Genomic DNA, 14,127 nt, shown 5'->3' with positions numbered 1-14,127 from the left:
ATCTACAACAAAGGAGGCAAGAATATACAATGGGGAAAAGATAACCTGTTCAATAAATGGTGCTCAGAAAACTGGATAGCTACATGTAAAAGAATGAAATTAGAACATTTCCTCACACCATATACAAAAATAAACTCAAAATGGATTAAAGACTTAAAGTAAGACTGGGAACCATAAAACTCCTGGAAGAAAACATAGGCAGTATCCTCTTTGACATCGATCTTGGCAATATATTTTTGGATTTATCTCCTCAGGCAAAAGAAATAAAGCGAAAATAAACAAATAAGACTACATCAAACTAAAAAGTTTTTGTACAGGGAAGGAAGCCATCAACAAAATGAGAAGGCAGCCTACTGAATGTGACAAGACATTTATAAATGATATATCTGATACGGGTTAATATTCAAAATACACAAAACTCTCACAACTCAACATCAAAAAAAACATACAATCTGATTAAAAAATGGTCAGAAGATATAAATAGACATTTTTTCAAAAAAGACATACAGATGGCCAACAGACACATGAAAAGATGCTCAACATCACTAATCATCAGGTAAATGTAAATCAAAACCACAATGAAATACCACCTCACATCTGTCAGAATGACTATCAACAAAACAACAAATAACGAGTGTTGGTGAGGATGTGGAGAAAAGGGAGTCCTCGTCCACTGTTGGAGAGACTGTAAATTGATGTGTCCATTATGGAAAACAGTATGGAGGTTTCTAAAAAAACTGAAAATAGAACTATTATATGTCTGGCAATTTCACATCTGGGTATTTATCTGAAGAAAATAAAAGCACTAATTCCAAAAGATTTATGCACCCCAGTGTTCATTACAGTATTATTTATGGTAGCCAAGGTATGGAAGCAACTTCTCCATCGATAGAAGAATGGATAAAGAATATGTGGTATATATGTACAATGTAATATTACTCAGCCATAAAGAATGAAATCTTGCCATCTGTGAAGACAGGAATGGATCTAGAGGGTATCATGCTAAGTGAGATAAATCAGATAGAGAAAGGCAAATACTGCATGTTCTCACTTATATGTGGAATCTTAAAAAACAAAGCAAAGAAACAGAATGAAAACAGACTCATATCTATAGAGGACAAACTGGTTGTTCCCAGAAGAGAGTGGAGTGGGTGGTTGGTCGACACAGGTAAGGCAAATAAAGAAGTACAAACCTCCAGTGATAAAATAAATAAGCTACAGTGATATAATACACAGCATAGGAAATATGGTCAATAATATTATAATAACTTTGTTTGATGATGGTGATTAGACTTACAGTGGTGATCATTCATTAAGTATGCAAATATCAAATTGCTATGTAGTACACCTGAAATTAACATAATATTATATGTCAACTATATTTCAATTAAAAAAAAAGAAGTAAAGAGTAGTGGATGGAAATTATCAATCCCAGCAGAGAGCTAGAGAGCAAAGCTCAGGGTAGACATAAAAAAATGAAGGGTTGAATGAAAATAAAATGCAATGTCTATGACTGCTTTAACAGCTTAATCTGTTATCTGAATAATAATATATTCTACCTGCCACAAGATTCTATAATCAAGGTGCTTTTCTCCATGATAATTTAATATATTTCAGAACACACTGTATTTCTACAGGGAGTATAAAAGGAGCAAGTTTTTATTTTGTTTTTCTCTTCAGTCATTCTTCAGATACGAAACAATTTTGTAGCATATTTTGATGATTATCATGAACAACAACACTTAGCTGGTCTTAGCTGAAAAGCCTTATAATAATCTGAGCTAATTGGCTAATTAATTAATCACTATTTATATAATCACAGAGAATAACAAAATATACAAAACCAATCAGAAAATATCCCCTGTGCTTATCCCCAGGGCTTTCAAGGCATTAACCATGAGATTTAAAGGCTCTAATAGGGGATGTTTTCCTCCTTGCTGGGAGGTGACCAGCTTGGCTGCTCTTACCAAAATATTTCCTAATATCTTCTCTTTCCTATGGAGACAATTGCTACACCTTGAGTAGCAAAATGGAGCAACACGGACTTTGTGTTCTTCCCCTGGTGTATCAAGAGATTGCTCTCTGCTCAGTAATTATCTTACACTGTGAACTAACAAAGTGAGCACTCAAGTTAGTGTTAGATCCATTACTATTTAGCCTGTTTTGAGTGCAAATGAATTCAGGGAATGTCTAATCCTAAATTAAAATGTAGTTTGTCCTGAACAGAACATCCTTACTTGGTAACAGGTCTTGTTTTAAAATATGCTTTTTAAATGATAATAATTGATTAACAGCAGAAGACAGGTGTAAATGAACGTATGCCTCTAAACTCCTGTTTCTAACGAAAAATAGACATCTTCACAATAACTGATGTCATCAAGAAAATAAATACATAAAAACTAAGTAAAATGCTCTGAGTAGAATATAATTTCTGGGTACAGTAACTAAAATGAAGATTTAGTTTCTTTGTTCATTTAATACTTAACCCCTAGATATCATTAAAAATTTCAGAAATATTTGTAACATAGCGTCATTTGGTACATCTCACAGTCATGTTAGGAGGGGGTCCTACTGCAATTCTTGTTAATCAAAGGGTCATAAATAGGATGGAAAAAAATTCAAAATGCCAAGTTCCAGATGAAAGATTGTGCCTTCTCTGCTGCATGAACACAGTGTGTCCCCAGTTAGACATTCCTTTAATTTAATTTTCCTGAGGACTTCTGGTACTTACTGAAGTTTTAGGCTTTCTTCCTTATAACCAGAGAGCCTGAGGGGATGGCTAGCATCTCGGTACATGAAACAATTTTTCTCTGTCTGAAACTAACTTGTTATGACCCTGGGTTTATTACAGGATATCCAAAATGATGCATTCCACCTGTTTTCCTTCTTATTTGATTCCTTCCCTTTAGTTATCATAACTAAGATTGCAAGTATTATGCTTGATGGTTTCTAAAACTATACTGCCACCTCTGATGGTGTCTGAAACTCTAGATCTATTTTTTCAAATGCCTACATCTGGATGTCCTATGTTAAGTCATTAGATCTTAAACCAAACTCCTCATCTTCCTAGCACCTTTTCCTCTGCCCGATTCTGCATATGTTTATGGACACACTCAGGCTAAAACCCATGATACTACAGCATCTGCACCTTTTTTTTTTTTGCTCCTTCACTGAGCATGTTTCCAAGTCCTGTCAATCCTGCATGGTCTCTCCCAGTCTCCCCTTTCCATCATGACTGCCACCAAGCTCTGTCTTGGCTCTGTCAGGCCAGGCTCTGTCCTAGAAGCTTTCTAGTGCTTATCTCATTCAGGGCTCATCCCAATACTAAGAACTGTGTTGCTTTCCATTGGTTCTACAGATTTGCAATCTGAGAATTGGAGAGGTTTTCAGACGTGTTCGGGGTTAACTAGTAAGTGTAGATGCCCAGACTGAAACCCAAACACAAGGCATTGTATTCTAAAAGAAAGCTTAGACATTCAGGACAAATAGTCTGGGTTTGCTCCGCTACTTACTAGCTAGATGAGTATCGGTATTGCTATGCCTCATTTTACTCATTCAGAAAATGTACAAAATATTTCCTCTTAGTGTTGTCGTATTAAATGATATACTGCCTGTTAATGATTATCCCAGTGCTTAGTGTCTTTTAATATGCCAAATAAATACTATTTTAAAACATGTATAATAATTATTATGCCCATATAGTTGTAATAGGCTCTTTTAGGTCTTCTCAAAAATATCTCCCTATTCAAACAATATATTTTTCTTCAATCCTAGATCTGATCATGTCACTGTCTGGCTTAAAATCTTCAGTGATTCAAATGGATCCTTCTACCCAGAGAGCTCCATATTATGGCCACAACCAAATCTTCAGCATTTAGTCCCACTACTATTTCTTATTTACTTTATCATCCAACTAAGACAAGCAACTTAACATTTGTCCTGATAGTCTCAGCCAAGTCTGAACTTGGGCTGACCTGCTGGCCAAGAATCTACTTCACCATCTTGATTTGCTAGTGTTCTGTCAAACCATCACAGAAGACTCAAATGTCACCTCCTCCAAGAAATCTCCCTAATTACTAGAAGAAGAAATATCGTTTCTCTTCCTTTGTTCCCATTGCCCATAGTAATGTTGTCATGGCACATATTGTATTCTGCCTCGTAATGTTGATAATTGTGAATATGTCTTGTCTATACTACTGAAATCAAGAACCTAATATTTCACATATTTGTGTAAACTCTATAGTGAAGAATATACAGAGCCCATAGGTGAGAAATAAGTGATTTGAGCATTGAATTAAATTATATTAAGTTAATATATAAACTGTAAATGTTTTTAGCTGAATGCCCAGTTTGGAAGAGATATTACTGGTGTATATTTTCTCACGTTTTTCATTCTTACCATTTAAAAGTATACTTTCATATAATTTTGACTTTTTTTTTTTAAAGTGGAGAAAGACCCTATTTGCTTCCATAAAGGAATATTTATTTGGAAAAATAGTTTTTCCTTCCATTTACAGAGTTAAATATATGGCTACTTGAAAGAATTCAGAAGAAAAAAAAAAACCTGGGACATTTACATTGAGACTTTAGATGAAAGAAAGATAATTACAATTAAATATACCCTGTACAGTGGCTGTCCTCCTCCGAGTATATTTGAGGACAATATTGACTCTGCCAAAATACTTATATGTAGCTTCTCTTTCCGGTCAAGTCAAACTCTACTTACATGAAACATCTTAAATGCACCCCAATGTTCATAGCAGCATTATTTACAATTGCCAAGATATGGAAGCAACCTAAATGTCCATGAACAGATGAATGGATAAAGAAGCTGTGGTGTATATGTATGTATATATATATATATATCTATATATATCTATATATCTATATATATCTATATATATATATATATAGATATATAGATATATATAGATATATATATATATATATATATACATACACACACACACACACACACACACACACACAATGGAAAACTAATCAGACATAAAAAAGAACGAAATTTTGCCATTTGCAGCAACATGGATGGACTTGTAGGGTATTATGCTAACTGAAATAAGTCAGACAGAGAAAGACAAATACTGTATGATATCACTTATATGCGGAATCTAAAAAATACAACAAATTAGTGAATATAACAAAAAAGAAGCAGACACAGATATAGAGAGCAAATTAGTGTTTACCAGTGGGGAGGGGAAGGAGGGGAAACATAGGGGTGGGGGAGTGGGTGGCACAAGCTATTGGGTGTAAGATCGGCTCCAGGATGTACTGTACAACATGGGGAGTGTAGCCAATATTTTGTAATAACTGAAAATGGAAAACAAAGTTTAAAAAATTGTATAAAAAAATTTAAAAATATATTTCCCAGCTGAAAAATAAATTTAAAAAACATTTTAATTGACACAGTAATTCTCTCTATGTTTATATAGAACATGGATCATTCTTATAAGTCTTTGATAGTACCTGCTTTTTTTTTTGAACCAACTGAGTGTCTTCAAGTAGTACATAAACTTCTTGCATCTGGGCACCTAAGGAGGTTCTAAATGCAATTCTTCCCTGGATATCTAAAGAATCTGAGTCAGTGTCAGGGCTGTAGTTTCACACAAGTCTTGCTGATGGGTCCTCTCTCCTTTATAGGATTATTGTTGTGACTGAGTTCCTGCTTCCAGGTCTCTGTCATGTTCTCTCTGCCAAACTCCATGTTGTCAAATTCCACCTCTTCCACAATCTTCTGTTCTTTTTTCAGAAAGAAGACTTATGCCCACAAACCTAATCCATTCATTCTGCTGTGAAATATCCCAATAAATGCTGACCCCCATCTGCCTGGGCCACTGCCTAGCTCTTATGCTACACTTGCTGATTGCACGCTGGCTCACTTGCTTAGAAACTGCCGAGGAGCTTTCAGATGCTGCTTGATTAACTCTGACGGGCCATCCATCCAGTTCCTGCTGCCTGGACTGTAATGCATTGTCGAATCTATACTGGTTGATAATGTATCAAATCTGGAGTCCACCTACCACATACCAACCTTTCCTTTTAGGCTCCTTTCCTTTTTTGATTGTGATTCCATTTATTCTAAGATATCACAGATTCTTTAAAAAATGTTTATTAAGTTGTCAAATATAACAACTTGTTTCAGTTACAATTGTAAAATGTTAGAAAACTAGTCTTCAATTGCCACTGTAGCCTCTCATCATCTCTGTTGATGCTCATAGAACCAATAACTTTCTATTTTCTTAGGTCACTTCTTTAAATATCATGAGATGTCTTTCTTTTTCTCTTCCAACTCTTACTCAAATCTATAACAAGGGTCTTAACTTCTCTTCTATGCTAGATTTCTTTTTTCCTATTAATAGTAATCTGGCTCCTGTTAAACATGGTAATTCCTACAAGTTTGAACTGGGATTTTATTTAGATATTTACATTAATAATAAAAAACACCTTTCTCAAATATTTTCATCAGGGCTTCCCTGGTGGCGCAGTGGTTGAGGGTCCGCCTGCCGATGCAGGGGACACGGGTTCGTGCCCCGGTCTGGGAAGATCCCACATGCCGCGGGGCGGCTAGGCCCGTGATCTATGGCCGCTGAGCCTGCGCGTCGGGAGCCTGTGCTCCACAACAAGAGAGGCCACAGCAGTGAGAGGCCCGTGTACCGCAAAAAAAAAAAAAAATATTTTCATCATATCATTTCCTTGTTTAAGAACAGTTTTCAAATAGCTATTGGGACTAACCAAAACTCATTTCTCTGTATTTTAAGACCCTCTATTAACTGTCTTCTTTATATCTATTAACTTAACATCTCTGTTTTAGTCATTCAATTTGCACAATTTATTACTTTTGCACTATAAATCTTTGAACCTATGATTTTCAGTGCAGGAAATATGGAGTCAAACAACTGCATAAAGACATCCAAATTAAGACACTGGTAAATTGCTTTATCTGGACCAAACCTTAATACCAGTCTACGTATATAGATCCATTAAAAACACTACGTGGGGGAAAGAGTCAAACGAATTAGCCAGCTAGCCGCTTATTTTGGACTTCAGGTTTATAACATAGATTTTTTCCCCCCTATTTTTGCCTCTGACTCAAAATATACATATCACTTGTTTTGAGACAAAACTCAAAACTATCCTTAAATTGTTCTTTTTTAAAGTAGTAAGTTCAATTCTGAGACTAATTAGCTCTGCACTCACCAAACAGTTAAAAAACAGTGTAATGACTGTCAATACAATATTTTCAAATCAGGTCTAAGATTACTTATTACATATGTTGAGACATAATTGATGTATGGGAAAAAACTGTTTCACCACCTAATTTTGGAGTTGACTCATGTACACGAAGATGATAAGTGGCAGTTAAGGTCAGTGATTATTTAAGGACACAGTTTCAGTTTGGGTCATTAGGGCATCTGTTGCCTTCTCATAAGAAGTTGGACTTGAGATAGCTTTTGAAATATGAGTAGATTCAAGGAAAGTATTTTAGCGAAGGCTTAGAAGCTGAGAAAAGAGGTGAACGTAAACACTATCAATCCATCGCAGGGGAATAGACAGTGGGCTAGCCTAACAGAAACAATGTATATTAAGTAGCAGTAAGAATAGATGTTGAAAAGGTAAATTGAGCTGGATTACATAGGACCTTAAAGTCTGGATTTCTCAGGCAGATAATGTCTTAAATATAGTCTTATACAGAGTAGATGTCCAATGAATAAATGGACGCATTTCTTCAAGAAATCTAAAGACATATAAAATGCTAATAATGGTGCCTTGTTGCCAACAGAGAGAATAATGACAGGTCAACAGAACTGATGAAAGCACCAGAATTATTTATAGCATCAATAATATATTTGATTTCATTTCCAGTGTGGAAGTTTACATTCACCATTGAGAAAGAGCATTTATTCTGTCTTATGGAAACTGAAAAAAAGAACATATTTTCTCAATTCTATCAAATTTCTATGACTATACCAAGTGTTAACCAAGGGTAAAACATTGTTCATAGAAATCAGGTTAGTGGTCTGCAAGAAGACTTTTTAAATTAAGTTTTTAATAATCAGGATGGCCCTTTATTATTTTACTTTTCTCTAAAAAATGCATTATCACTCAACTGATATCACTTTGGGAATGAACATTACCTACACATAAGTAAGGCCATGATGAAAACAAGAGTTACTTTCAAAACCAAGAAAGAGTAAATTCAAGTGTATAAGACATCACCCTCCATAGGGTGATGAAGGTCATCTTGCTAATAGAGCTTTAGATTTACAGGAAGTATTTCATGATGGCCTTGAGGACCACACAGAAATATTAACAAGTGAAAACATGACGATATTTTCTGACTTCATTCATAGCTAATATTTCACAATCTTTCAAAATACAATTAGTTTCTACAAGTTTCTATACATTAAATTTCACTCATATCTTGAATTTTTAGATACACAGTGAAATTTAATTAACAGATGACAGTTACTGAAACTGAGCTTAATTTTGCTTGCCTTAGAAATGGACATATTAATTTCTATATCAGTGGCTTTGGTCAGATGAGGGCATGATGAAATAAGATAAAGCACATAAATCTCAAAAAACCCCCACAAAACCTAGATATACTTTAGTTTAGATATGGCAGAACCATGTAGTGGAAAGAATATGGACTTTCAAGTTCAGTTGAAAAACTTGCATTCTTTTCACTGCATCAAATTCTGTGCCTTAAAAACACGAATTCTTTAACAGTATGATCCAGAATCTCTACCGCAAAGTGAGAAAATTGGCTCAAATAATAATATGCGGGTATATGTTTTGTCCATAGAGTGAGGTGGTGTTGCAGTCAAGGCCACGTTTGAATTTGTTGTTGATTGCTCCCAGCTATGTGTTCCCAGTCCAATCGTGGGAGTGGCCTGGGGAAGGTCCAATCATGCACATAGCCAAGGTTTTTCAACCCTAACCCTCCAGCTTTCCTCAATTTGTTCTATTGAGGAACAGCATACTTCTACTCTCTAATTTAGAATAATATAGAAAAATGTCACTAGCTATCCAATACCCTAGCTCTGGAAAATTTGGGGAGATTTTGAGGGAGGATGGATTTCTCCTCATCTATCAGTGTGCAAAGAAATCTTACACCACCAGAAAAGGAACATGAGGATGAAGAACTGGTAGTATGCAGAGCTTTTCTACACACAGTTCAAGATTCTTTCCCACAAAATCATATTTATCCAAAAAATAATAGTCAAAAGAGAAATCAAATTCCCAAGACTAGAACTATAATTTTTATATTGAAAAACAGTATTCCCTATTGACCTATAAGTAACCCAACAAGTTATTTCAGTTCCAGTCAAGTTTCTGATATTCTTTGGTTAATAGTTCTGAGCAAGAACCAGATACAACACACAAAGGGGCAGAAAAGAGTATTTTCTTCAAAGTGACAGTTAACTTAGCATGGGCACGTGTGTGTGTGTGTTTGTGTGTGTGTGTGTGTATAGAATATACAATTACTTTACATATGCACATACATACACACTATATAAATATCTATATATATACACACGTAACTTTTCTGATTCTTTATCTGTCTGTGGCATTGTTCCAGCCTTTGTTAAATTTTGGTATTCTGTTATTTTGTTTGGGGTTATGTCACTCAAGAAGTCCTCAGTAATCCTTGAATATTAGATGAGTAGTGGTGAATAGCTATTTGTTTTCTATTGAGAATAAGTGCTAGAGCTGAATTTGAGGTGGAAAAATTTGTTAAGAGTTATAAAGAACTTTTTCAATTCATACAGTTTATTAGACTAAAATTAGGAAACTTTTCCTTTCAGGATTTCAGGATAGGAATCACTCAGAGAACCGTTTGAAGCACATGACCTTGCCTTAAGTTTTTGATTTTAAAATTAAAACTAGAATTTACATTAATTAAAAGGAATAGTAAATACAAAAAAAGCGTAAGTAAAAAAAAAAGAAAAATCTAGACAGAATTCAAGAGGGATCACTTAATCCCTTTACAACAATACTCAAAATAAAATATTTGGATCCCAGTCAAGTGATACTTCATTCAGTGGCTCATTAAAAACAGAGTTCACTGGTCCACATGCATTTTGAAGATTTTTAAAAAGTTAACTTATCTCACTGGTTTTAATAATATTTTATTATAATGGTCATAAGGTGTTAGGATGGGGAAAAAAGCTGTTATATTGAGGTTTCATCTTTGGAGGATAAAAAGCCTAACAGCAGAAATACAAAAAAGATGACATGATCTTAACAATCTCTAGTTCCTTTATTATTCTAAGCTGTATTCTATTATTTTTGTTTATATGCTTGCTAAAATTACTTGTTCACAGAAAGAATTTAATTATATATAAAACAAGATAGGCACAAGTGAAACTCTTGAATCAAGATGATAAAAAAGGGAATTATTCTCAGAATTACCTACCCACCTTAGTAAAACATATTTGGCTTTTCCTTTATCTGATAGCAATCACAGGGTGAATTTGTTATACTGAAGCCAATTTGACCTTAGCCTAGAACTGCTACCAGTTAACACTGCTGTGTAACCCAAAATGACGTGATAATAGAGATAGTGATGGTAGCTCCTGAGGTCAAGTCCAATACCACATCCCCTATAAAACTTTTTTTTTATATCTATATTTACAAATGTATGAACATTTCATACAGACAAGCACTATGCTTACTTGTTATATAAAAGTCTTGGGCTGCTTCTCTATCTTATATTTTAACCACCATTGTCAAACCTAAGTAGGGCAGGAGGATCTGTCCAGCGATAGATTTTCATGACTGTTATTAGTCTTACTGCTACAAACTGCAACATGTGTGGAGTAATGGAGGCTGTTCTATGGGGTGTTGGCTGGGATGGGCAAAATCTAAAAGAGGCAAGGAGATTAAGTTCAAATACTCTTTAGGATATTTTAGTTCTATGCCCCTCTGAAGCATTTTGGGGGTAGGTGAGGAATGGTTAAGGTTTAGTTTAAGTTTTACTTTTAATGCTTATTTTATCTCAAATTTACTGCATCTTAAAGTTTTGAGTAATTAGAAGTCTAAAATATTCAAAATTCTATTTCATCAATACCACAGAGTTAGTGAAAGAAAAATAATCATGTGATTTATAAATGTTCTTACCTTCACATCTTTGACATTCATCCTTGTTCCTTCCTTCCCAACAAAGATATCATCAATGTCCACAAGGATATACCTGTCCAAAGACAATGTCAGTCTCTTCCCTGACAAGAAGGAGATGGCATCTATGAAGATGAGCTTGTGCAGCCAAAAGTTTAAGTTGTTGCCAAAGAGAACTCGCTGAATTCCATCATGAAGCCCCAGATCCTGAATCACCGTCGCATAGAGTGGTTTGCTGGAGAAGGATGAAAGGGATTTTTCTGTCTGTAATTCAGTTAAAAGCACAGGCTGGTAGGTTGAATGATTATACTGGAAAATTGTCCAGTCTTCCCCAGGAAGAGGGCCTTTCTCAACCTTAGGGGCTTTGGTAATATGCAGCAAAGGAGACTGAGGGTTGACAAAACAGTCCTTTAGAGCTAGATTATTGAAAAGGTTTAATGGAAAACCTTTTAATTGTGTACTCGGTGAGCTGTTTTCATTGGCTTTATGAAAACCAATTATACTAACACTGTATTCCACACAGTATTTTTCTAAAAGCTCTCGATTCCATGAGTCCATGCTGACATACTTCAGAATATTTTCATAAATAACTAAAATATATTTCCCTTTGCCATTATCTGTTAGAGGGGGTATGTCTCCCTTGCCAGGGGCAATGACCATATGGAACTGAAATCGGCTGGACTCCAAGATAGCGATAATATCTTGACCAAGTTGAGAGTACTGGCTCTCCACAAACAGGAGGACTGTAGGATCAGTTTTGGATGTATCAATAGGTTTGACTGTCTTCAGCTCCATTGACCGATATGGTAGGATTTTAACGTCAGTACATTCTGCTGCTGCAGTGGTTTCCATAAGTGTCATTTCCTGTTTATAGCCAGAGTAGAGGAAATAGGCAGAAATGACAATGCTCACCAAGCAAAAGGTGGCTAAGAGAACAATCAATGTTCGAAAACTTCTCCGAAGCTTCACAACAAGATTCATTTTTTAAAATACTGCTTTGGAAGCTTTTTCCAAGTTCTTTTCCTAAAGTGCCATCGTAAATAAAGTATGAAATGGTACAAATGCTACTTCCCACAAGTTCATGTAACCATTGCAAACCATGTAAAATGTTTGATGGGATTGCAAGCAAGTTAAAGTTGGAGGACAGTGGACTAGGAAAGTAGAAGTTGAAGAGATTTTGAATATGTCCAATACCAAATGTTGCTGTAGAGTCCTCTAAACATTACCTGAAAAAGAGGAGAAATATAATGACTAAAACAAAAATAGTAATATAAGTATTTTCGTGTATACCTATGCTGATATATAAGAAACATACATATTAAAGATAAATTTAGTATGTTAATATGCTAAAATATTAATAACCCAACGTTTACAGTCTAGATTTTACTACTTAGAATGTAGTAGATTTTTTTCATGTCTTCAAGAACACAGACCCTATTTAATTTTGCCAAAATATACATCTATATAGAAATACTGATTGAGATTTTTCAAACTAGTCACCTCAAAAAAAAAAAGGGTAAGAAATAAAATTCTAGTGTACAATGTTAAACCATAAAACTTATGGTAAAACCATAAAACCATAAATGGTAAAACCACCTTTTTAAAAACCATAAAACTTGCTTCTGCAAGGCTGGTAGACATTATATACATACAGAATTAGAAAACCAGGTATCCGTATGGGATTTGGACCAGTGCTTTTAAGTATCACTTAACATGCTTTTAAGTATCTACTTAGGTATCTGGAGTTCTAAGGTGAGGAGATGATTTTGTCTCAAATACATAGTAGTTACAGGTTTTTCCCTTTAGTAACATTCTTTTCTGAAGTCACAGGGAGACACTTGGGCTTCTTCAGCATAACAGCCAAAATAGAGAGGATTTCTCTTTCACCATTCTTAGAAGCAAAGTGAGAGAGAAGCTATGGGAGAAAGAACAAAATGAGAAGAGGATCTTAGATCTTTTTAATGAAACAGAGGCCAGAAACCTAGATGAGAAGAAAAATCTTGACATGTTTTTCTCAAAGCACATTCCTAAATTTGGCTGATTTCTCTAATTAGAATTAAAATTGTTTTCGATTATTACATTTTATCCAACAGTCAAGTGTTCTACTTCCCTTATCAATTTCTTTAAAAAGAAAAAAAGTAGAAAAAAAATTAGAAAGCATTAACCCCAGCTTTCCCAAATTGCTTCACCACAAATGGACATAATTTCCCATTATTTTTGACTCTGATTTTTAGTGAATTCCTTCCTATACAAATTTTCTTCATTCTCCTCAAAACTGTGTTAGACTAATTATGGAATTTTCTATTTCCCAGTTTACCAAAATAGCATCCCTAGGAAAGTAACCACAATAGGTTATGTTTTTAATGTGATACATATACTTTAAGGTGTATATTATTGATGTACTATATCATAGAGAATCAAATTAGAGTGTTTTGTAATATGAGTTGTATATTCCATCACACTGCAAATATTTTATGTTTCTTTTTTATTTTTTAATTTGAAGAAACTGAATAATGATTAAAAGAATATTAGATTAAATGATTAAACATAGTATTATAGCGCTTTATTTTTATGTTCTGAAACACATTTTTTCTTAGTAATCTAAGTTTTAAAAATCAACAAGTTGAAATAACATTTGTTTTTGTCTTAGATTTTGAGAAAAAAATTTAAAACAATCTCAAAAGTACATGAGTTAAAAATTTTAAATTTCTACCAAACATTTTACTTCTTCAGATTCCAAATATATAAGTAGGCCTGAATTTTCCCCTTTGAAATAGTGAGCCAATTTAAAAAATCTCTCCAGTGATTTCAAATTCACTTTAAAGGAAAATTAACTCCACATGCTAGGGACTTACTAATACACTGTTATCAGACATAACTTTTAAGATAATTATTTGCTCCCCCAAAACCTTTCAATTTTTTTAAAGTTCTGTTCCCTTTGAATACATTGAATTATTATTTTACTAAAAAGAAATAAAAAACAGCGAT

General features: G+C 34.3%; 1 protein-coding gene across 1 annotated transcript in view; it reads right to left on the bottom strand.

Moving 5' to 3' along the window:
* The window catches only part of LOC116754256 (bifunctional heparan sulfate N-deacetylase/N-sulfotransferase 4-like), a 254,802-nt gene extending 242,682 nt beyond the window's left edge, over positions 1-12,120 (bottom strand). The window contains 1 exon segment of the mRNA XM_032632724.1: positions 11,143-12,120. Within this exon segment, the coding sequence (XP_032488615.1) occupies positions 11,143-12,120 (978 nt within the window).
* Positions 12,121-14,127: the final 2,007 nt, after the last annotated feature.

Source organism: Phocoena sinus, chromosome 5, assembly GCF_008692025.1.
Source record: "Phocoena sinus isolate mPhoSin1 chromosome 5, mPhoSin1.pri, whole genome shotgun sequence".
Classification (NCBI taxonomy): Eukaryota; Metazoa; Chordata; class Mammalia; order Artiodactyla; family Phocoenidae; genus Phocoena; species Phocoena sinus.
This window is presented reverse-complemented; position numbering and strand designations above follow the sequence as displayed.